We start from the raw sequence: 26,364 nt of genomic DNA, 5'->3' as shown, positions 1-26,364 counted from the left end.
GGCGCCAGGGATACGCCCAAAGTCTTCGGGTTCTCCTGTCTTGGCAAACAGAGACACGGAATACTTCTAGGTGGCGTCAGAGATCAAATTTATTAGCTGCAGCTAGTAACAGTAAACCCAGCAATACAACACGGTGTACAACTCAGGAAACTGCTCAATTTTCGTAGAGCAAGACATTAGTATTTATCCCAATTTTGCTCATTATTAATGCACACCCACTGCGACAAATTCTGACGAATGAAATACGTTTTCCCACACATTATTACATCATAAAAAGCTCACTTTACATTGTACCAACCCACAAGTTAATTATTAGGAATGACCCAAATTCAATTTCCACGAGCCGGACAAACCCATAATTGAAAGCACTACCCATGTAATGAAAAGACATAAGGAAAGAAGCAATTCAGATGTTGAGTAGGATAAGATATGTGCAAGCAAACTAAAAGTTAACGATATCCTGAACAGTGATTGCCAATTTCAGACAACGATCAGCCAGGGAAATTGGCCTCGCGAAAGGTCAGTTTCAGGTGACGGGGTCAGCGTCCTGCAGTTCACTCACAAGTCAGAAAAGGCCTAGTTAATATGCACATAAACAACGAAGCCCATGCAACTTTGTTCGTTCGGTTACCTCCACGGCCTACGTGAGGGCAACACAAAATGGCGTCTTTGGACAACCTAAACAAAATGGAGTCTGGTTCGAAAATCACGGAACCTCACCACGCCGCACAGCACCACAAGTGTGTTGCGCCCTTGAGCCCCGCTGCCTTTCTGCCGTGAGATCGAGGCCCTCCTTCACCCACAGGCTACCACCTGCGCCTCATCCCTGGTGGCCAGTGGTAGGCCCTAGATTTGTTTGCTTACTCGGATTGTTGCCCGTATTGTATTGTAATTGTACCTGTATTGTATTGTGCCTGTATTTGATTGTAATTGTTTTTATTGTTTTCTGTACTAGTTTTTTCACCCCTTATTTCCCCTGTCTCTGCAGTGCCCCTCTTTTTTCCTTCCGTACCCTCCGCCGATCCTGCTTTCCCGCTGCTGCGTCCCCTGTGGCCCCGCCTCCGCTCCCATTCATCCGCTCCCTCCCGCCTCCCAGCTGCTCCTCCCTCCCACCTCCCCTTCTTATGGCGGGCGTGCCTTAGGCGCGCCAAAGGCGCGCCTAAGGCAAGCCCGTCTGCGCCCGTCCGCACCTGGACCCTGCCCAGTGCCAGAACTCCGGCCCCCGCGAACACCACGATGCCCGTCTCCGCTACGACTCCAGCACCCTCCGCGCAGTCAACGCCGGCCGATCACGCACCTGCTGCCTGGTCGCCCTGAAGCGCACCCAAGGACCCTTCTACTGCCGAAACTGCAGCTTCACCAGCATCCGGCCCGCCAATCCAGCAACCAGGAAAGAACCCAACCACCTCAGACGCATCCTCCTCAACACCCGCTCCACCCGCAAACACGCCGCGGAACTCTGGGACCTACTCGACTCAACCTCCCCAGACGTCGCCTTCCTGACGGAGACCTGGCTGAACCCCTCCTCGGCAGCCGACATTGACATCGCCATCCCGGAAGGTTACAAGATCACCCGCAGGGACCACACCAACGGAGTAGGAGGAGGAATTGCCATCATCCACAGGAACACTCTCAAAGTCTCAACAAACACCGACGACACCCTCAGCGCCGCCAAACACTTGCACTTCCAGATCCACACCGACCCCAACACCACCCTCAGAGGAACCCTCGTCTAGAGACCCCCCGGAACCCGACAACAGTTCAGCGACTCCATCGCCGACTTCATCAGCACACACACCCTCGCCTCCACGGGCTACATCCTCCTCAGGGTTCTGAACTTTCACCTCGAGAACAGCAGCAACACCAACTCCACCACCCTGATCGACAATCTCGCCAACCTCGGACTCAGACAAATCGTCACAACACCCACCCACTCCGCCGGACACACGCTTGATTTCATCTTCTCTGCAAGCCCCCACGTCTCCTTCAGCCACACCACCGAACTTCACTGGACCGATCATCGCTGCATCCACTTCACCTTCCGAAAACCCACTACGCACCACCGCACCCAACAGATCCCTTGGCGCTGCTGGAGCAAAGTCACCAAAGACCAGCTAACCACCACCCTCGCCCGAAGCCCCCTCCACCAACCCCACCGATCCGGACACCGACGCCCGCAACCTCAGACAGTGGATCGACGACTGCGCCAACACCCTCACCCCGTTCAAGAAACCCTCCAACAGCCACACCAACAAGAAAGCCAGCTGGTTTACTGAAGACCTTCAGGCCTCCAAGCAAACCTGCTGAAAGCTAGAGAAGAACTGGCATCGTGAACGAACACCGGACAGCTGCGCAGCCCACAAGAACGCCGCCCGCAGCAGACACCAACACCTCATCTGAACCACCAAAAGGGCCTCCTTCAAAGACCGCCTAGACAACAACGCACACAACAGCAAAGAGCTCTTCAACATCGTGAAGGAACTCTCCACCCCAGCTCCAACACCAACGACATCCCACCCTTGCAAGACCTGTGCGACTCGCTGGCCACCTTCTTCCATTGCAAGATCGCAGACATCCATGACAGCTTCAACACCACGACCACTCCGACAACCACTGAGACCTCCGCCCCCAGGACCACCATCCGCACCGACCGCCTGCTCTCCTGGACCAACATAAACGATGACATCATCAAAATCATGAACACCATCCACTCCGGATCTCCGTCAGACCCTTGCCCACACCACATATTCAACAAAGCCAGCACCGCCTTCGCACCCCATCTCCGGCAAGCCATCAATCAACATTTCCTTTGAGACAGCAACCTTCCCGGAGAGTTGGAAGCACGCCGAGATCAACGCCCTACTAAAAAAAACAAGGCAGACCCCAAGGACCTCAAGAACTTCCAGCCCATCTCCCTGCTCTGTTCCTGGCGAAAGTCATTGAGAAGACTGTCAACAAACAACTGACCCGCTACCTCAAGGAGAACAGCATCCTGGACCCGTTCCAGTCCGGGTTCCGCAGCAACCACAGCACCGAAACCACCTACCAGCTATATTCCCTCCCTCTTAGGTGCGCGCTTGTGCGCCCGTGCACATGCTGCCTTCATGCCACGAACAAAGAGCTTGAAAGCGCGCATTTAAGTCAAAGTGAACACAAAGTAATTATCACCCTGAAATGGGCCATTAATTCCATTAAACTAAGGCCTCGGACACTGCATTAAACACCACATGAACAGTTCTCTGCTGATGTAGGACTGCCTCCCACAACTTATCAGGCCTCATCAAAGATAAACAAATGTTTAAATAGTGTGCATTTGTGATGCAGGTAATGACCCTGCTTGGCAACATTCAACTTTCCTGTAAGTGCCCCCAAATCAACCTCTGTCTGGGACAGTACGGTCTGGACAGGTTTGGTTACACAAATTGCTCAAAAAGACATTTTGTCTTCAACAAAAACAGTTTCATGGGCCCTGTACCATTTTTGTTTCTTTCAGCTCTCTCTACCATTGGGCCTATGAACATGGTAAAATCCGGAACTATTTCTAAATTTGGACCTTTAAAATTTTACAGATTTAAAAATGTTGACCAGTTTTCCTTAAAAATGCACATTTTTCGCCATGTCAATAACAGTCTTAACACAAACCCCTAGGAAAAATGCTGATTGACTCAGAAAACAATACATACATTATTTTAAAAAGACAAGAGAACTCAAAAGTCTAATGTCAATAAAAAAATATATATATATATGACATGCAAACGCAATAGCATGTGCTACAGAAATAAACTGAAGAAAAGAGACACCACCCAAGCGTGGCAACGATATGATTGCAAAACACATTTTAAAATTTAAAAAAATAATAATTTCACATAATTTTAACTCAACAGTAGCAGTATTTCCTAGCAGGTGCACATAGAACAGGTGCAGAGACCCTTTTTAGTTATGTACATAATGGGGAAAATATGATTCTTATTTGCACAAGTAAAGGGACTATTGGGTTTGAATTGCAGCAAACCGAAAACAAATTTTAAACACACGAGGATTTAAAAAAATCAAGGTAATGAATGTAAAATGAAAAGTATTGGTGAAGAAAAATATATTGGTGCACCAGCCCGGTCAGTGAAACAGCATTCTTTTAAAGTAGATGTGCACATGTGAACATGCAAACTGATGCCAGTCACATTGTAGGAGAGCTAGTGGTTGCAATGGACTGACGCACTGCCCTTTGCTGAATTCTGTGATGGGTGAACACAACATGAATGAGAGCCGAACAGACCAAATGATTAGAAGGTATTGTATTTTATTGTAATTGCATTTATATAGCGCTTAATACCCCTGACGAGGCGTAGAAGTGCTTTTTTCGGCAAGTAGCACGCTACTCCGGGACCCATAGAGGATTAGTGTTGAATTAGTATAGTGAAACATGCAAGTACATTTTAAGTGGTGAATAGGTTAGTCAGTTATTTGGATTTGGAATGATAGCAGAAGGATAGAGGAGGAAAAAGGTTTGTATTTATATAGCGCTTGTTACCCCTGATGGGGTGTTTACGCACGCTATTCAGGAAGCCCATAAAGGATTAGTGGTGAATTAATATGGTGAAATATGAAGTCATTTCAGTGGTGGATATTAGTCAGTTATTTGGAGTGAGAAGGATAGTGGAGGGATAAAAGGGGAAGAAAGGTTTGCATTCATACAGCACTTGTTACCCCTGATGGGTGTTGAAGCGCTTTTCTGGCGAGTAGCACGCCACTCCGGAACCCATAAAGGATTAGTGGTGAATTAGTATAGTTAATATGGAATTTGAGAAGTGAACATGTTAGTCTGTTAATTTTGATTGAAAAGGATAGGGGAGGGATAAACATTTTTTAGGAGGAGGCTTTTGGATGAGTAAAAAGGAGTTTTGGAGGGGAGGAGTCAGAGGGAAGCGTTTAGAAAGGTTTGTTTTAGGGGATCGATATAGTAAAAGAGGTGTCAGATGATGCAAGGAGGGGTAGAGTAGGAGAGAGTCTAGAAAGGGTTATTTTGCCGATCATAGTAGTGGTATGGGGTTTGGGATAAATGAGAGAGGATGTAGAGGATATATTGATAGATGTATAGGATGAGAGATAGGGTAGTGCCTTGGTAAGAGTAGTAGAAAGAAGTTTGAGAGGAGTCAGAAGGTTGGGCTAGAAGATATATTGAGCGAAGTATAGGCTGAGAAATAGGGAAGTGCATTGGAAATGCTAAATTAGAAGAAAGTGATAAATATATAGATCCGTAAGTACCATACGTTTGTGCATGTGGATGGTGTGGGCTGGGTATTGCAAAATGGGAAAATGGGCAGCATTTCTGGCCCTGGCCACGGTCCGTCTCGAACAGGCTCAAACAGGCAACTGCTCTTGTCCTCTCTGACCTTAACAGGCTCAAACAGGCAACTGCCCTTGTCCTCTCTGCCCTTAACAGGCTCAAACAAGCAACTGCCCTTGTCCTCTCTGCCCTTAGCCTCGATGCCTGGGCTGAGACACCCTAACCCTGGCCTTTTATAGCCCCAGTAATCAGGGGACCCCTTCAGCCAATGAGAACCCTAGCCCTAACTATCCAATCACAACACTAGCCCTAAAATCTAGAACCAATAGGAGACCAGGACATTACAGTCAATCTTAGCCCTAGTCCAAGCACCCAATCAGTTCAAAAACCCTGATCTCTACGTCCAATAGAGGCCCTAGCCCTACCAGTAGTCCCAACCCAAGTCCAAGCAACCAATGGCACAGTAAGCCCTAGTCCCTACTTCCAATAGAAAGCCTAACCCTACTCTAAGTCCCACAACTTGTCCATTAACCAATCACACCAGAAGCCCTAATCGCTACTTCCAATTAAAGTTCTAACCTTAGCTCTAGTCCCACCTTACTCCCAACAACCAATAACATAGGAAGCCCTAGTCCCTACTTCCAATAGAAATCCTAACCCTAGCCCCAACCCTACATTGATTGAATCACAGACCCAGAAACCAATCAGAACCCTCAAATACCCAACCAATGAGGACACTAACCCAAATCCAATAGAAACACCAAATACAACCACCAATCAGTGTGCACATGTACCAACCTCTAGCAGACCATATAATGTCCCAGCGACCTAAGACAAGGTTCGCTGGTCAGGGAGTTGGAAACTGCTTCTCCTGTTCAGAATCTCCTAGGAGACAGACAGGCTCAATCCACACTTTGGACTTCTGCAGGTAAAGGCCTCACTAACTTGAAATCTAACAATACTGTTTGAATAAAACGTTACTCCCTCTCCTGGCCAAAAAACGAAGTGCACAGTCCCTAGTAAACACAGTTTAAACAGCTCACAGAAGCACCCTCTGATGTAGAATATCCCTGTTGCTGGTGGGGGGGAGGCAGGGAGGCTGGTTTCACTGGCTTGTGAACATAAAATGGTTGCTGGGGGTGCACTGTTTTAACATACAGGTCTTAGCTTAGAGCAAAGGAGAAATTTTGAGGGAAAACTGAATTGTCACCAGGAATGAGAGGGATAAACTATAGAGTTTGGACTGTAAATCCCACAATTCAACACGTTAAATGGAAGCAATCATGGGCAGGGAAAACCACAAGTTTAAAACACAAAACAGGTGATAAAATATGCAATCACAGGCAGGTTAAAACTACAATTTTAAACTAACAACCACAGGCAAAGACAGTAATCACAGGGATATTGATAATGTTTGTGACAGAGTAGCCCATCTGCTGAGCTCTAATCTGGCCCTAAGCCAGCCTACCTAGGCTCTAGCACTGCTGATCAGCATTTATGTCAGTGGCAACCATTTAACTCACTGAGACAGCCACCCAGTTATTGAACACTAGTGTGCTTCTGCAGCAGGCCTTATCATAATTGCAAGTAAATGGTGTTACTATTGTTATTTGACCGTGTAAAGTGTTCTTTTGCCTTTTTTTGTGAACTTGTATTGCTGTAACTTCCATGAGTGATAATAGAGCACTGATCACTCCACAGTGGCTCATTACAACTGTCAATTGCACACACAGTCAGGAAATGCATACAGAGAAAAAACTTTACAGGTGGTATTGCCTACCAGTACTTGGGACTCGCTCTGAATGCACAGGCATCCTTTGCACCACAGAAGGAACGTATTAAGATAAAGTCCTCAGCTCTAATCTTTGAATTCATACCCCTTTCCAACAAAAATATTCAGGCCCCACTCTCATCACACTCTTAGCTGTGGTCAAATCCCAATTCTTACCTGCAATTTCCTATGGTAGTGAATTGATGCTTGCGAGGGGATACCAGACTCCTGGAGACCCTTCTGACAAGGATGCATAAACGTGTATTTCATCTGCCCAGATCAGCCTTTCCAGCACAAGTAAGATTTGAGTTTGCCCTGGCTAAACAAATCCTGGTCAGGAAAGGGGACTTTCTAAAACTCTGCCATAAGATTTGGACCGCCACAAACGACACTCTGGATTATTAAGTCTCTGGGGAAATACATATGCAGAAAGGAAAGGATATTTGGATGAAACCATTGAAAATTTGGGTCTTGGGGAATTCTGGTCTCTGCCAACAAGCTAAGCTGTGTTTAAAAAAAGCAGTTACTAAATGTATTAAGAGGAAATAAATGTAAATGTAGTGCTTATATAGCGCACGTATCTCCCCCGAAGGGGTCTCAAGGCGCTGTACACATACCGCTGTGGAACCCTTCCTGGCCTTTCCCTGTGAAGTGCCCACTCCTGGGCACCCCCAAGGTGAAGCCAGGCATTCCAGCGCTGTTGGGGCCGCTGTGGAGATTAAGCAAGCTATTGCCCAGAGTTGCAGAGTGGGACCCATGATTAGAATAGGCACAGAGGCGAGAATTATCAGGTCCGGGAAAATTGAGCCCAAGACCCGTCGAGGCGGGAATTGAACCCAAGTCCGAGCCAGACCTCTGTATCAGGGTCTGCCGCTCTAACCATTGAGCCACACTTCTCCACTCTCTAGGCAAATTAAACAAAAATTCACGGCTCTGCGATTAGGGTCTCTCCTGACCTTGAACTACACAACAAAATCGCTCGAAGAAAGTAACCCTGTGAACAAAATATGTCGGCTATGCAAGGTTGTGGAAACTATCCTGCACATATTTTGCACCCGCCCATGTATGTTGATTCATTGAAGGTCATTGCTGCGCAAAGAACTATTAGCCTTGGGAGTCTGAAGCTGCAAGCAGGTGCTCATTGAGTTATTAAACCTGCTGAACTTTATGCTGAACATCGGAACAGTTCAATTCTTGGACATCTTCAACTAGGACGTTGATGCTGCCACCTTACAGGCTCCCAGGGTGGGGGCTACAGAGTGATATTTAACAGCACTCATTATGAACTCCCCCCTCATCTAAATATGTTACCATACTTGTTTTTTATCCCTACAGGACAGGCTGATAGAGGACTGCCTTTTTAACTGAGTCTTGCTGTCCTCTACCCTGACCCCTTTAGGTTATTACCCATGGTTTTACTCCTAAGGGCCAGGCTGCTAGAGGACTGTTTTTTTAGCTGGGTCATTGCCGCCCTTTATCCTGTCCCCTTCAGTCTGACGTTTTGTCACTTTTAATGTGGCATGAGGATACACCTCCTTAGAAGGAATAGGCCATTAGGGAGTTGCCTCTCTAACTGGGCTATCGACTCCCTAAGTTTTATGTGGGTTTACGTAGCAGGAGCCAGCCCCCCTGCTATATCCCAGGGTGCCCTTTCTCGGGGCACAGCTATTTACTATGGCTTGGCGGGAGACTTACCGCACCTGCCAAGCCACAACAAACATTCACTTCTAACAAGCATGAGCATAAAAAATGCTCTTGCTTGCTAGAAGCAGAGCAAAATCGCTTTTACCGAGAGGGAGCTGCATGTTTAGCAGCTCCCTCTCTGCAAAAGCAATGCTGGCTCCCGCAGGAAGCAGGGAGCTTGCAGGGACCACAGGGCACTCATGCTCCCCAGCGGTCCCCAACAGATGTAAGTGGGTACCCTGGGTGGGACCAGGGCACTTACAATAGAAGTCAGGCCCCAAGGGATAGGGTCTTTGGGGCCGAAATTGGGCCGGGAAGAGGGGCTGCATGGACCCCCTCGCCCCATTCAAAACACGGGGATGGGGTTCCTGGGGCCAAAAGCAGCCCAGAGAGGGGGGCCCTTTCAAGTACACTGTTATACCCTATGTTTTACTTTTGTATGCAATCAGCCAAGGTCTTACTAGCTGGTCAGCCAGAATGAGAGATGGTAACGGAATGTTGGTGTGACTGTGATGAATGGAATGCCTGGGTGCCTGTGTGGGTGAGTGGTGACAGTTGGAGATGGGATAAGCACCTAGGCAGGCTGCTCCTGGTGGGGCTGGTACATGGCTAGTACCGGACTAGAGTTGGCTGGACAGAGATTGTTACTACCCTGAACTGCAACCAATAAAGAAGTCTTGAAATATACAACATGGTTTCCAGTGTCTCTACGCGCAGGGTAAAACATACACTCTGCAAACGCTCACCCTGACACACTACTAGTAGGGGGGATGAAGTCCCCTTCGTTCCAGAGGGTCGTTGGGGGCCAGCAGGCCCTCCTCTTACTTCCAGTAAGTCCCACACAGTTGGATTGCTGAGAAGTCTTCGGAGACCACGCCCCCTTTCTCCACCACTCTGCAAACACTCCTCCTGGTGCAGTGCTGCTTGCGGGATGAAGTCCCCTTGGACGCAGAGGGTCCTTGGGGGCCTACAAGTTCTCCTTTTACCTCCAGTATGCCCCACACAGCAGGATTGATGAGAGGACTTCAGAGGTCAAGCCCCCTTACTCCACCACTCTGCAAACGCAACTCCTGGTGCACTGCTGGGTGAGGGATGAAATTGCTTTGGATGCTGAGGGTGTTTGGGGGCCAGCAAGGGGAGAGGAGTTAGCCTAACGCCTAGGGCAGTCGCCCTCGAATCTGGGGAACTGGATTTGAGTCTTGGCAATGACGCTGAACATCCTGTGATTCTGGGCAAATCACTTAATCTCCCCATGCCTAACAAACTGAATGTGTCCTCATGTAATGCAACAGGTGCTATGTAAAGCGCTCTGATACCCGATTTGGGTCAAGTTTGCGCTATACAAAAATTCAACAAAAAAAAAATCGGAAAAAACCCCCCAAGTCCTCCTGTTACCTCCAGTAAGTCCTACACAGCACGATTGCTGAGAAGACATCGGAGGCCAAGCTCCCTTTCTCCACCACTCTGCAAACGCACCTCCTGATGCACTGCTGTTTGGGGGATGAAGTCCCCTTGGATGCTGAGGGTCCTTGAGGGCCAACAAGCCCTCCTGTTACCTCCAGTAGGTACCACACAGTGGGGTTGCTGAGAGGTGTTCAGAGCCCACTACCCCTTTCACTACCACTCTGCAAACGTGCCACCTGGCGCACCACTGGTTGGGGGATGCAGTCCCCATGGATGCTGAGGGTCCTTGGGGGCCAAGAACTGCTCCTGTTACCTCCAGTAAATCTCACACAGTGGAATTGCTTTGAGCTGCTCAGAGGCCCCACCCAGGGCCGGACTGGCCGAAGCGGGCACCGGGCATTTCCCCGGTGGGCCACCAGGGTGGTGGACGGTTTTGGGCCTCCAGGGGACCGTTTTTGTTACCAGGGGCCCGCAATATTGGCCCCCTGTGACAAAATCGGTCGAAACCGGCCCTAGGAAACAACTCAGCCGCACCCCACTTCCCCACAGGGGAGCCAGCCAAGCAGTTTGCCAGGGCCTGTTTCGGTTCGCAGTCCGGCCCTGGCCCCACCACCTTTCTCCACTACTCTGCAAATGCACCTCCTGGTGCATTACTGGTAAGGAGATGAAGTCACCCTGGATGCTGAGGGTCTTTGTAGGCCAAGAACCCCTCCTGTTACCTTCAGTAAGTCCCACACAGTGTGAATGCTGTGAGCTAGTCAGAGGCCCCACTCCCTTTCTCCACTACTCTGCAAATGCACTCCCTGATGCCATACAGGTTCGGGGATGCAGTCCTCTTGGTTGCTGAGCATTCTTGGGGGTCAAGAACCCCTCCTGTTACTTCCAGTAGTTCCCACACAGCAGGATTCCTGAAAACTGGTTGGAAGCTCCGCTTCCTTTCTCCACCACTCTGTTACTGCAACTACCAGTTAAAAAAACCATATAAATTCCCTTACGAAATCAAAGGTTACAGGGACATTATAGTTAGGATATAGTATTTGAAAACCCGTCTAAATTCACTGAAAAAAACAAAGGTTAAAGGGATGTTATAGTTAGGAAATAGAATTTTAAAAAACCTTAGAAATTCACTGAAAAACACAAAGTTACAGGGAATTTATTGTTAGGCTCAGATTTCACTTGTACAAAACCATAGCAATTCACCAGTTACAGTTACCTGAGCTAACTATAACTTACGCCCCGGAAATGCACTGCTTATGACCACACCTATCACACCACTCATGACATGGTCAGTGACATCCCTGATGACATCACTAATGACATCTCAAATGACATCACCCACAGAACCACTCACACACCCCCATACAACCTCTCATATGCCCACTCACACACCTGCACAACTACCTACATACCCATTCACAGGCCCACTTACTCCTTCATAGAGCCACTCACACACCCACTCACTCACTCATACAGCCACTCACACAACTATTCACTCACCCATACAGCGACTCATACAATCACTCACCTGTGCAGCCAGTCACATAGCTATACACTCACACAGACAACTACTCACACACCCACTTATTTACCTACACAGTCACTGACACACCCACTCAGTCACCCACACAGCCTCTCAATGCAGGCACTCACTCACCCATACAAGCACTCACACACTCACTCAAACACCCACACAACCACTTACATACCCATTCATACATTCACACAAGCACTCACACATCCACTCCTTCACCCATACAGCCATTCCCACTGACACTCACTCTCCAATAAAGCCACTCACACACCAACTCATTTAACCAAACACACACTCAAGCAGCCACTCTCTCACCCATACAGCCAATTACACACCCAATCACTCACTCATACAGCCATTCCGATACCCACTCACTCACCCATAGTCACTCCACACCCATTGAGCCACTCATACCCCCTCTCACTCACCCATTGAGCCATCACACACCCACTCACTCACCAATAAATCCACTTGCGTAGCAAATCATTCACCCACTTATACACCCATACAGCCATTCACACACCCCTTGTGTACAAGGATACATACAGTCATGCAGCCACTTGCATAATATATTTTAGAAGTAGTATCACTACGTAGAAGTGCACCTTGTTTACTAATTTAACTTTTGCAGTAGATTAGTATATATGTTTAACAATCATAAACTCTTAAAAATACTTATACTCACTAGATGTACTCAATGTAAAAAAAACAAGGGTTTTTGCACCACCCCCCCACCCTCACCTCCACCCACGGGGTTGGTTTGAGATCCCAGTCCGGCCCTGCCCCCAAAGGTGACCGAGTACCAGTCAGTTGACCCCTAATTCTCTAAATTATCCTGTAGGCTATGCCACTTGTGCATGTACTTCCCTCTTGCCCTCTATCTATTCATATGCACCATTTTGTACGCTTATTTTCGGTGACCAGAGCATACGTTAATTATGTGATATTTACTCTCCTTTCTTCACTGAGTATCTTTTGGAGTAACAGAGACCATAACAGTGGCACGAGTGATAAAATATTGCTAAAATAAGGCCAGAAGAGTGGGGGAGGGGCAGCCAGAAGGACAGCAAGGTGCTGCCTGTGTGTGCACCAATAAGGGGAGTGATCAGACAAGGCCCAGGAATATATATCAAGATGTGTGGCCTGGTCCCTAGGGGTATCCAGGACTCTAGCGCGCACTACAAATGCAATTGAAGTTTTTCCAATTCTTAGATTTCAAATATATTTTTATCAAGAGTTCAACAATGTTACATGTTTCTCATTTGTATATTCTGAATATTCCAACCTAAACAAATAAATGAACGGTTACATTCTTTGTATCATAAATGCATATTCACAAAACAAACAGTTTAAGAACCCAATGCATTTCGGGGCTGAGGCCCCTTCGTCAGGGGTCTGTTAAGGAAAAAGAAAGAAACTATGTTACTAGTGATGCCGTGGGGCCTGTATGCTTTAAATATCTCTGTAGTTTTAAGGTTTCTTACCAATGACGTGAAATAACTCGATAAAAATTATGTCGAGAGGATCGTTGGCGGTCTAAAAGAAAATTATAGGGGCTATTTATTCAAAATATATTAAATGGCAAAAGGTCACTTTATAAGCGTATACAAAAGGAAATGAGTCATGCTTATAAGCTCACCTGCGAGTGTGAGTTGGATCGCTTTGAACCAATATCCTAAGCGAATGGAAAATACAAGGTCGTAACTCAGTATGTTTTTTAAACAATGTCTCAGAGATTCTTAAGGTAGAAAAAAAGCGTAATTTACCTGTGAGCCTTCGTGACCGTACTAGCGGTCTCTCTAGAAGAATAGGGACGGTGCAGCTGTAAATAGGATATAGCCGCTTTTAATAAACATAAAACTTAGCGGATGGAAAATGCAAGGTCGTAACTCAGTATGTTTTTCAAGGATTCTTAAGGTAGAACAAAACGTCATTTACCTGCGAGCCTTCGTGGTCGTATTAGCGGTCTCGCTAGAAAAAAAGGGACGGTGCAGCTGTAAATAAGAGATAACCGCTTTTAATAAACAAAACACGCGGTTAATCAGCTGAAAAACTCACGAGTGCGAATGCTTAAAATCTTACCGGGAAAGAGAATGTTCGTACTGAGTACAGCGTAGTCGACCGAAGCGTCTACTGGCGTGCAACCACTGCGTACGTGGTCCGTTTTTTATTTCAAGCGCTGATAAGAAAAAATCATCGCTACTGATAAAGGACTAGTGGTGAATGCAAAACGGTCGCCATTATTAAACCGAGTGTTTTCAAATAGTGTTCTTATAGCGATATTGGGATTTTTGCCGGTGGGTATGTTTGGAACTCATAACCTTTACATATTGCTTTAGTTTTATAAAGTACATTTTTATGCCAATAAAATATTGAAAGCAAAATAAACATTAATGGAGTTGTGACATATTTTTAAACATATTTTTGAACAATAGCATTCAACTGTAATAATTTCTGCCTATTTACAATCTAATGATCATAGTATTTCGCTGTAGCGCTTGTGTATGTTGGGATCATATGTTATGTATGTGCATATCACTGTGTGTTGGAACCCCATGAGAGTCCATAGGACATGTGATCACTGTCCACAATTTTATAGAAAGCAAATCATTTCTATTTTGTCATTGAGCCCATGAGGGGCCAATGTCTGAAGTCTACGTATCCAGAAGGTTTCTCTTTGGAGTAAGGTTTTAGCATTATCGAATCCCAATCGTTGAGGAACAAGTTCAATGATCTGAAAACGTAGTTGGGCTATTGTATGCCCCATTTCCATCCAGTGTTTTGCGAGTGGAGATAAGTTCAAGTTCAAGTTCATGTATTTATAAAGCGCACTACTCACCCAGAGGGTCTCAAGGCGCTGGAGGGAGGGGGTTTACTTTTTATCGAACAGCCATGTTTTCAGGTCTTTTCTGAAGGAGATGTGATTCTGAGTAAGGCGGAGGTGGGTGGGGAGTGAGTTCCAGGTCTTGGCAGCCAGGAAGGAGAAGGATCTGCCACCCATGGTGGTTTTTCGGATGCGCGGGACTGCGGCGAGGGTTTGATTGGATGATCTTAGTTGGCGGGTGGGATAGTAGAAGGACAGTCGGGTGTTGAGGCATTCGGGTCCTAGATTATAAAGGGCCTTGTGTGCGTGGGTAAGAAGGCGGAAAGTAATTCTCTTGTTGACGGGAAGCCAGTGGAGGTTTTTTAAGTGACCGGTGATGTGCTCTTGGCGCGGGATGTCTAATATGAGTCTCGCTGATGCGTTTTGGATGCGCTGGAGTTTTTTCTGTAATTCCGGCGTAGAGTGTGTTGCCATAGTCCAGTCGACTCGTGACCAGTGCATGGGTGACAGTCTTTCTTGTTTCGAGGGGGATCCAGCGGAAGATCTTTTTGAGAATGCGAAGGACGTTGAAGCAGGAGGACGATACGGCGTTGACTTGTTTGGACATTGAGAGGGAGGAGTCTAGAATGAAGCCAAGGTTACGTGCATGGTCTGTGGGTGTGGGCGCAGATCCCAAAGCGGAAGGCCACCAGGAGTCGTCCCAAGCTGAGGGGGAGGATCCTAGGATGAGCACCTCCGTCTTGTCTGAGTTGAGTTTTAAGCGGCTCTGTTTCATCCATTCGGCTACTTCTTTCATACCTTCGTGAAGGTTGTTTTTGGCGGTGTTGGGGTCTTTGGTGAGGGAAAGGATTAGCTGGGTGTCATCGGCATAGGAGATGATGTTGAGGTTGTGTTGACGTGCGATGGAGGCGAGGGGACTCATGTAGACGTTGAAGAGGGTGGGACTGAGTGAGGAACCTTGAGGTACGCCGCAGATGACTTCGGTGGGCTCTGAGTAGAATGGGGGGAGTCGGACTCTCTGTGTCCTCCCGGCTAGGAATGAGATGATCCAGTCCAAGGCTTTTCCTTGTATGCCGATGTTGTTGAGGCGTTGTATGAGGGTGTTGTGACAGACAGTGTCGAAGGCGGCGGAGAGGTCGAGTAGAATGAGGGCCACTGTTTCACCGTTGTCCAGGAGTGCTCGGATGTCGTCGGTCGCCGCAATGAGGGCGGTTTCGGTGCTGTGTTTGGCTCGAAAGCCTTTCTGTGAGGGATCCAGGGAGTTGTTGGATTCAAGGAAGGCTGCTAGTTGGCTATTGACGGCTTTCTCGATGACTTTGGCCGGGAAAGGGAGGAGGGAAATGGGTCGGTAGTTTTTCAGATCTGAGGGGTCTGCTGTTGGTTTTTTCAGAAGGGCGTTGAGTTCGGCGTGTTTCCATATTTCTGGAAAGGTGGGGGAGTCGAAGGAGCAGTTGATGGCATCGCGGAGTTGGGGAGCGATGATGGAGTCAGCTTTGTTGAAGATGAAGTGGGGGCAGGGGTCAGAAGGTGAGCCAGAGTGGATTGAGTTCATGAGGCGAATGGTGTCTTCAATGGTGACTGGGTTCCAGGAGTTGAGGTAGTTAGTTGGAGGGGTGGGATCTGAAGTGGGTGGGGTGAGTTGGTCATTGGGAGTGTTCTTGAAGCTGTTGTGGATGTCGGCAATTTTGTTGTAGAAGAAGGAGGATAGCGCATCGCAGAGGTCTTGGGAGTTAGTGATGTCGTTGGATGCTGCGGGAGGGTTGGTGAATTCTTTGACGATATTGAAGAGTTCCTTGCTGTTATGAGAATTGTTGTCGAGACGGTCCTTAAGTGCTGATTTCTTGGCGGATCGGATCAGTTGGTGGTGTTTGCGGGTGGCTGTCTTGAGGGAGGTCATGTTGTCTGAAGTTGGTTCTTTTCTCCAATTCTTCTCCAGGGTGCGGCATGTCTTCTTGGATTTTTTAAGGTCATCATTGAACCAGGGAGTTTTTTTGCTGGATGGTTTCGACTGGTGTTTTTTCAGGGGTGCTAGTTTGTCCGCACTGTGGGTAATCCATTGCTTGAGGTTGGTGGCCGCTTGGTCTGGGTCCGTTGCCAGGGTGGGAGTGTTTTGGCTGAGTGATGTGAGGAGTTGTTCTGTGGTGATTTTGTTCCATTTTCTTCGGGGAATGGGTTGTAGACGGTTGTGGGTCAGGGTTGTTTTGTAGCTGAAGTGAACACAGCTATGATCCGTCCAGTGGAGGGCTGTAGTATGATCGAAGGAGATGTGCTTGCTGGAGGTGAAGATAGGGTCGAGCGTGTGTCCGGCTAAGTGAGTGGGGGTGTCAACAAGCTGTTTGAGTCCGAGATTGGACATGTTGTCCAGAAGGGTGGTGGTGTTGTTGTCGAGAATGTTGTCAAGGTGGTAGTTGAGGTCTCCTAGAAGAATGTAGTTCTCGGAGGCGAGGGCGTGCGGGCTGATGAAGTCAGTGATGTCGTCGCTGAATTGAGATCGGGTGCCTGGGGGCCTGTAAATGAGAGTTCCTCTAAGTGTGGTCCTGGGGTCTGTGTGGATCTGAAAGTGGAGGTGTTCGGCGGTTGCAAGATTGACGTCAGAGCTGGTTGTAATTTTGATGGTGTTTCTATGGACGATGGCGATGCCTCCTCCAGTTTTTTTATTGGTGCGGTCTTTTCGAATGATCTTGTAATTGTCCGGTATGGCTATGGCGATGTCGGGGGCAGAAGATGCATTCATCCATGTTTCAGTAAGGAAGGCGATGTCAGGTGATGCAGTGTCGATTAGGTCCCAGAGTTCGGTTGCATGTCTGTGGACCGAGCGGGTGTTCAGTAGGATGCATTTCAAGTCGTTGGGTTCGGAGCTGTGTGTGGAGGAAGTGTGTTTGGTGAGGGTCCTGACGCAGTTGAACTTACAGGAGAGGCAGGAGAATGGGCCGTGGGTGCGTCCTGGGGTGGCTTCACAGCAAAGTGGAGTGCGTCCGGCGTTGAGGGCGAGGAGTGTAGCGGCATCATAAGTTACTCTGGGGGGTTGGGAGCGGCATAGAGCAGGGGGACGGTTAACGGCGCGACCGCTGCGCGTTAACGCTGCGCGAAAAGCATCTGTCATATGTGGAAGGTGGAGGGGGGGGGCGAGGGAGGAGCAGCTGGGAGGCGGGGGCGGGGCGGAGGTCCGGGCAGGGAGGGACAACAACAAAGTACAAAATGGCTGCAGGCCAAAAACGAAATTGTATTGGGGGCACAACCTGAAATGGGCGCTATGCACAATTGCACTATTTAAACAATATAATCAAAATGTAGCCAAGCACAATACAAAGTGTAGCGCAACGATAATTATTTGGCGAGCATCAGACAGGCACCAATGCGCCTTAACGATCACAAGCGCTATGAACAGTAAATTAAAGCAGACGGGCAGCTGTAAATGGGAACAATGCTAGGAGCGCTGCGATCTCACACCAGACACCAGCAATAGCGCGCTACAATTCCACAGATGCCAAAGCGCTATGGTGGATTAATTAGCAGCAGGCAGGCAGGCACAGTACAAAATAATGAGGGGCAATGCGGGTGAGCGCGGGCAGACAGGTAGGCACAGTTCAGAATAGTTAAGGGGCAATGCGGGTGAGAGCTACGATACCACGGCAGATAGATCTGGGAGCTGCGTGGGGAGCGACCGTAGCTGAAGGCTTCAGGGTGGTCACAGCGTGTGTGCCGGATGGTAATGCCTGTAGTATCAGTGGGAGGGAGGAGCAGCTGGGAGGCGGGGGCGGGGCGGAGGTCCGGGCAGGGAGGGACTACAACAAAGTACAAAATGGCTGCAGGCCAAAAACGAAATTGTATTGGGGGCACAACCTGAAATGGGCGCTATGCACAATTGCACTATTTAAACAATATAATCAAAATGTAGCTGAGCACAATACAAAGTGTAGCGCAACGATAATTATTTGGCGAGCATCAGACAGGCACCAATGCGCCTTAACGATCACAAGCGCTATGAACAGTAAATTAAAGCAGACGGGCAGCTGTAAATGGGAACAATGCTAGGAGCGCTGCGATCTCACACCAGACACCAGCAATAGCGCGCTACAATTCCACAGATGCCAAAGCGCTATGGTGGATTAATTAGCAGCAGGCAGGCAGGCACAGTACAAAATAATGAGGGGCAATGCGGGTGGGCGCGGGCAGACAGGTAGGCACAGTACAGAATAGTTAAGGGGCAATGCGGGTGAGAGCTACAATACCACGGCAGATAGATCTGGGAGCTGCGTGGGGAGCGACCGTAGCTGAAGGCTTCAGGGTGGTCAGAGATGTGTAGTGTTTGTTGCGGATATGACTTTTATGTTCTGAGAGTCGTAGTTTCACTTTGCGATCGGTCTTGCCGATGTACAATAGTCCACAAGGACATTTAATTGAGTATACTACATGTTCTGAATTGCAGTTGGTAGTGTGTCTGAGTTGAATTTTTTCTCCTGTCCGGGGGTGCAGTAAGGTATCGCCTGGTATAACATTGTTGCAATTCTTGCAATTGTAGCATCGCATGGTACCTTTATAGATTTCGTGTTGTTGACTGGTCTCCTCTTGCCCTATTGCTTTGTTAAGTAGTTCCATGAGATTCCGTGTTCTTTTGTAGGCAAATAAAGGTTTATCAATAAACATTGTGCCAAAGTCATTCTCTACTTGCAGGATCTCCCATCTTTTCAGTATAATCCTTTGTATGTCCCTTGAGGCTGTCGAGTATTTCGACACGAAAACCATCCTCTTGTTCACAGTTTTCACTTTCTTTTTTAGTAGCTCACTTCTTGGTGTAGCTTTGATTTTCTCAATTTGTGCTTCCAAAAGTTTTTTAGGGTAGCCCCTATCCAAATATCGCTGCTTCTGAATTTCCAGAGTTTTACTACATGTCTCGTCATCAGATGTAATTCTCTTTATCCTCATGAATTGTGAGACCGGCAGGTTGTTAATTAAACTCGTCGGGTGAAGGCTACCGTATAAAATTGCTGTGTTCATGTCGGTCGGCTTCTTGTACATTCTTGTTTGAATTGTATTTTCAATTAATTCTACTTGGAAAAACTTCAATTGCATTTGTAGTGCGCGCTAGAGTCCTGGATACCCCTAGGGACCAGGCCACACATCTTGATTTTCACAGTGAGCAGGCACTAATCTAGCGCAGCACACCTATCGATCAAACATCCTCAATCAAGTACAAACTGAGTGCTATACCCATACTCATCCAGGAATATATATGGCAAAATGCACCAGGCAGAAATGGTATTACTGAGTGAAATGATGAGCGAGGAAAGAGTTGTAAGAGCAATCTCAGCATAAACCACACAATCTTTAAAGTCCCAGATTCCACCTACTGCTGCTTTTGAACAAGGGTTTTTGCACCAAGCCCCTCTCATGCTCCCAAACAGGGTCGGACTGGCTGTAGTGGGCACTGGGCTTTTAACTGGTGGACACATTAATTTTCAGGAGAAATTTACTGGCTTGCCCAGAATCACAGGATTTTGAGCCTCCTGCCGAGACTCGAATCCGGTTCCCCAACTTCAAATACAGCCACTCTGGCCTTTATGCCACATCCTCTTCTCACCCGTGTTTGTTAGAAAGACATCATATTAATGTAATACGGCTCCAAGTGTATCTCTAGACACAACGGTCGAGTTGCTGCATGCATTACCTTTAGCATCATTACTTTTTTTGTTTCATTTTGCGAATGCCATTGCAGAAATGCCGCTCTGCTGTCCCTCGCAGACCTCATCCATCAATGTATTGCCATTTGCGGCCAGTCGGCAGAAATTTCAAACGAAACCTTTCCTCATGAATAGTATACACACAAATTCTACCAAATGGCAGTTTTTTCACAGTGAAGGATCACTACACCCGTCGTTCCATTGGAATATTCTCGAATCACCAACCAGTCGCTTTGCTAACACTGCAACTGTTTACACCACCTTGGGCCTTAGCCTGATATTTTTTTAAAACACCCTAAAGCACATAAATGCCATTTTTGACACATTGTCATCACTTCCTCTGTTCATTGATAAACTAAAAGGACTGGTTACTGGCTGCCCTGTCTTTACTGTATATTTTAATATATGTATTTTAATGCATGTTCACGGTGTAGCACGGTTCCAACGAATTTTTTACAACGCACTACCATTACATCGCAACTTTTACCACGCAAACCATTACAACGCAATGCGCTGGGGGGCGCTCTAGGATAGGGAATGTATTTAATATACTATCCAACACCTTCCCTGCTATCCACGGGGACTGGAGTTGGAATAGTAAATTAAATAATTCACTATCCAGCGCCTAAAAGCATTATGCGTTGTAATGGACTGCGTGGTAAAAACCGCGTTGTAAAGGCATGCGTGGTAAAAGCATGCGTTGTAGTGACACCAATCCATGTTCACCTATATCTTAAAAACCTACCACACACTCACAAAATGCATTCACGTATCGTTGCTAGCTAATGTTTCTGGAATTGTCTTAGAAAGAAAATTAACAAACTGTGGCTTTAGACCGTGTGCCTGCATTTTTACTGATTATTGTTCACACCTAACCATATTTCAGCAAACTCAAGTAACACTATATGCATTAAGCATTATTGTGCTTATTACATTCATGCTCCTCTATTAGTCATTACACCCAATATATCAAAGTTATTATACGTCCCAGATAAATATTGATTTGTCTTGTTGCCTTATGGCACAAGGCCACTACTGAATGACTTTGCTTTAATTTGCTCCTTTATCGCCTTCGCCAATGACTTTAAACCCAAATGTGGATTCTACCAATGACTACACGAGAACATTCAGAAACAAGGGTTTACGAAGGATTAGACCTTTTTCTGCTTTATCCTTTATGGATCCTTTTGCCCAAATTACGACTCCCAATGGTGTAAGCCAATTAAATCCAGCCCTGGCAACCTATAGAAGGACCGCTTGGCCATCGAGTTGTGATTGAGCTTGTGGTTTAGGACGAAGCTGCTGAAACATCTTTGTGAGCTATTACATGGCACTGCCTTCAGAATGTATTTAGAAGGGAGTATAACAAAGTACGCCTCAGCCCGATCAAGAGACGAGGCCTTCCAGCAAAAACCCTCAGAGATAAAATACAAGAACTGACCTCATAGGATTAGTTAACTTCCTCAGCTCCTCTTTGAGGGCCGATGCGTTCTGCTAAGTAACTGAGAACTGTATTTGCCATAATGTGGTACAATTAAACAGAAGCCCTTGGAATTGGTAAGTCTGAACTTGTTACATTTCTGTGTATCTTAAGTACCACATGAAAGTAACTTTGTCTCCACAGAATTCCATTATCTTTGTTTCAGACTTATTTGTTTTCTGTTCTTTTTTGTGTGGTTGTAACTATAGAGAGCACAATGCTGCTACTGTTGTGCCAAATATCCCAGTGTTTGCTCATTTATGTCAGATAGTGGATTTGCCTCAAGGCCAGGAAGGAATAAACATTCTATTCTTGGTGTTGGCTGCTTCAAAAATAGTGCTAAAACATTATTTTATTTTAACATCTAGAGGTAAACATCTTTAGATATAATGAATTGCCATCACTTAGTCTTATCAATATGAAGGTTCCATAGTGCTTGCAATAAACCCCAAAATTACCATCAATGTCTAAATGTTAATTTTACATGGTAGTCAGTTTTGACCAATATTGTTGCAAGCTTCAGTCTAATCAATTTTTGCAGTTATAAAGCATATTAACCCTTTCTTTGCTAACAAAGATAAGGCCTAAATATTATCTTTGGTAGAATCATCTGCCAAAGAGCGTATTACATTCAAGACCCATACGTTGTTACTATAGGTGCAATTGTTGAAAAAGAATCCGATTAAAACTTCCCTTATTGTCTGACAGGCCTTTGCAGGGCTGCATCTGACCTTTTTTATGAATATTGTGCAAGATGACGGATCAACATACAATAATCGACTATGTTAAAAAAATTATTGTGGTGAATTAACTGTTAACCAAAATTCAGGGTTTAATTTTAGAAGGTTCATTTGCCCTGGACTCGTGATGATTTTGTCCTATCACAAGGCAGCAGGAGGTCTACATTTCCATGGCTTCCTCCTTGTAGCCGAGTGAACCTTGAGCCGGTGCTCTCCGTAGATGTTCTTGACATGGATCTCCAAGATCATGCAATGTATGGGATAGTCCATATTGGCCCAAGATTTCACAGTGCCAATACCCCCAAGTCGACAAAAAAGCGTGCATCTTTTTAACTACTTTATACATTGCAGTCCATTGTCTTTCATAAATCGCTATCTCAGATTTTTTTATTTGTGTGACTTTCAAAACTCTGGCATAGTCTTGTCAGTGTTTCGAGACTTTGCTGCTATATTGTTTGCCTACGTTAAGCATGGCTGTTGACATTTTTGTTTCAGCTTGGTGCCTCTCAAGGTCAAAACACTTTATTAGAGGTCTATTCTAATGCTGCCTCTTCCGAGATGGTCCCTGCATATTATATGCAAGTCATGTAATTCACGGACAGGGTTTTCTTTTTATTGCTTTATTTTTACTTTTACATAACATAGGTAACATACAACATTTCGCGACAGAGTTGATTGGCCCCTTTGCTGTGCTACAGTTGCAGTGATGGCATTTAATAATGTGTTATGCACTTCTAAATACTGCCAACTATAGAGATTGGGGTGGGGTCTGTAAATAATTCCAGTACTGGATTCATCAACCACTGCTCTGCCAGTGTTTCTTTTTTAACAATTGAGGATATTTATATTACTTGCAAATCTATGCCAAACATCTCAAACAAGCACTCATACTAACAATTTGTACAGATAAAATTGAGAGAAAAATGATCAAAGAAAGGGATTTTTGGTGGAGAATTGCTGTAGGTTGGTGGCTGGGATTCTTGAGTAGCCTAGCACAACTAAACCCGGGAATGCGCAGTTTCAATATTCACCCTATGGTAGTATACAAATAGATTCTGTTTAACCTTTTATTAAACTGGTGCTACCTCAAGAGTTTAGGCTATAGCATTACTGTAAGACTATATCACTTGCCCAATTGTTAAGAATTACAGTAACTTTACGTTTTGTTTGCAGGTTGCCCTCATGGTTGCGAGCGAGTTCTGGGAGCAAGGTGACCTGGAGAGAACAGTGCTAGAACAGCAACCAATTGTAAGGATGTAGTGTGCTCAGCCAAAGATATATTCACATCAGATGATGTGTGATATACTGCTTTGAAAAACAGATTCAGTGTTGAATTAAGGGGCAGGGAATTATGTGGCACCAGAACATTAATCTTATCTGACTTTTACCCATATGTTTCAAGGTAAATTGCCTGAGGGAAAGTGTCAGATTGGATGAGTGTGTGTGTTTGCGTAAATATTTACACTTGCACGCGCGCACATACACACACATACATACTTTGTCAAATAGATAAGACCTATTACTTCTCTTTAACTCCTGTCCTTTACATGCGGAGCTATACCATTATTAACTTTAACTCCAAATTCTTTTGAGTAAATAACTTCCAATTTAGGTCAAAAAAAGGCTCAGTGTTTTGGAAAAGCTATAAGCTGTAGATTTTGTGAAGATCATGGTACTCAAACCATAAATTAGTTTTAATAGTGTACAATATTGTTTTCCTAGCCAATGATGGACAGAAACAAAGCAGATGAGCTTCCCAAGCTTCAAGTTGGCTTCATTGATTTCGTCTGCACATTTGTCTACAAGGTAAGAAGAGAATGACATTTCTGTTTTTCTGAGGAGAGCCCAGCGTACGATCGAAGAATCATATAGTATACGAGAGAGGTTTAGGGTCTGGGGTTCAGATGCTGTCAATGGGATTCCTCAAACCAGTGTCTTCTAAAATTAGTGAGGCACGGAGGCACTTCTTTCAACTCTCTTAATTTCTCAAAATAGTAAAGAAAACTCATAATAAATAACAAAATAAGAGCAGAGAACTAAAGCTTTCTTACAAGTACATGGTTAGTGCTGCTGAATGCTGGGATTTCAGAAAACCAAGATGTCCTCTTTATTTCAATTCCAAGCCAGGGCTCTTTTTTCCACTGCCCTGCACGTCTTGTCTCCTCATCTCACTTTTGCAGGTTCTTTTCCTTCCCTGCTTTCTTTCTTTGTTGCTGTTTTCCTATCTTCCTCTTTTGTCTTCATCCTGCCTGTCTCTCTTTTGCTCCGAGTCAAACTGTGATGATAAGAAATAAGATGCGGTCCCCAACAGTGACCGTTGGTGCCAGTCATCTACAGCACCGGCACATATTAAGCACTGCCCTATCTGAGTCCAGCTTCACAGAGGCTTCTTCTTTCTACCTTTCTTTCTTTCTTTACCATCCCCACTCCTTTCTTCTTCTGTGTTTTCCTAGCCATCACGTCCGTTTCCCCTCTTCCATCCACTGTTCTCGTTCCCACACATGTCCGGATCCAGGGCCACCTAAGTCAGCAACATTCCAGCTGCAATATGACACATCAACTCTCTGGTGTCTGAATTGAGACGCCTCATTGTCGTGATCATGCACCAATAGCAGCCGTGTAAAGTGCCTTGTACACAAGCAGTGAGCGCGTAGTTATTCTCATGCCAACATAATGGGCCGATTCACAAATATTTTCTGTAAGTTTGACTAACTTCTGACTAGTGAATTTCCAGGAATTAGACTTAGTTATGAAAAAAAGGGTTTTGCATTAGGACCAATGTCATGCGTCTCCATGGGAAGGTAGTGGGTTTGAAAAGGTTAAAAGTAGGACAGTATCAGGAATATTGGCCATGCAACCTTGTGAATACCCTGTCTGTATGTATATTTTTCAATCCTGTTGCTTGGAAAATTATATAGTTGTCTCCAACGCTCTTGTAAACCAGTTTTGTTTTGTCTATCATCTGCAAATCTGCTCAACAGATTTGTTTTCTGTGTTTACATTCCTTGACTATTTATTTTTTAATGAAAGCCTGTCCTGTAGAGAGTGTGTTTCTCATACTGCGGAGCCGTGTAAAACCAACCAGACACTTCATTAACATTTAGAACCAAGGCGAAATACATAATTTCGAATTTCAGATCTGTGATAATTGCCACAAGAAGGTATCATCAATAATAAAATAAGCCTTATTGGCAACCTAGAAGGAATGTTGGGAGCTGGCCAGTCAATCGAAATGCTCCATTTGAGGCCTACAGCTACTGTAACAGACCCATATGGGGAGTTTTTTCTGTCCCCCCAACGCCCATCCTCCAGGCTGCTGATGTCTCATTGGGCGCTAGCCCTTCTTCACCCACAGTCTCTCCCCGCCTTAGGGCAGACTCTGGCAACTACAGGGCACGCAGCAGGAGAAGGCGCCTCTCGCCAGAAGAACAGGTAAACAAGCATCTGCAATGCAATAAGTCTCGCATTTACGCCAGTTTGAGCTATTGTCATTGTAAATAACAAGGCCCTTTATTTCTGTATTGGTTTTTAAAACATAATTAAAAGGTATTGTCATTTACAATGCCAATAGCATAATCTCTCACAAATACAAGATCTATTGCATTGCAAAAGCTTGAAGGCATCGTTGAGTTGCCCCTTCTGTCTCCCATGGCCCCTGAAGAGATCCCTGTTTGCTACGAGTTAAATAAACAAGCAGGTGGTCACAACTCGCACAAGAGACCCTCGTGCCCTCCTGCAGTAAGAGAGACTCAAAGAAAATAGAGTTTACAGACTAAAGAAGAAGTACCGCGTAACAACTGAAGTTAAAGGGCCCGTCCTCATGGGAGGTTACAAATGAAGACAAGGCGGTACTAAGGAGGGACTAACAAGCCTAATGACAAATCAGATGTCAGCATTTAATAAGGGTAATGACACAAGCCAATGAAAAATATGGACGGAGAGTGGGCAGGGCTTCAAGTACATACT

The 26,364-nt window shown here is 45.9% G+C and overlaps 1 protein-coding gene across 1 annotated transcript in view; it reads left to right on the top strand.

The window, feature by feature from the left end:
• Positions 1-26,364, top strand: part of PDE6C (phosphodiesterase 6C) — a 348,347-nt gene that overhangs the window by 307,551 nt on the left and 14,432 nt on the right. Inside the window, exons 19-20 of the mRNA XM_078641134.1 lie at positions 23,572-23,646; positions 24,121-24,204. Of these exons, the coding sequence (XP_078497260.1) occupies positions 23,572-23,646; positions 24,121-24,204 (159 nt within the window). The remainder of the gene's footprint in view (positions 1-23,571; positions 23,647-24,120; positions 24,205-26,364) is intronic.

Source organism: Lissotriton helveticus, chromosome 5_1 (assembly GCF_964261635.1).
Source record: "Lissotriton helveticus chromosome 5_1, aLisHel1.1, whole genome shotgun sequence".
NCBI classification, from domain to species: Eukaryota; Metazoa; Chordata; class Amphibia; order Caudata; family Salamandridae; genus Lissotriton; species Lissotriton helveticus.
Note: the sequence above shows the minus strand (reverse complement) of the source record. Positions and strands in the feature narration are given on the sequence as shown.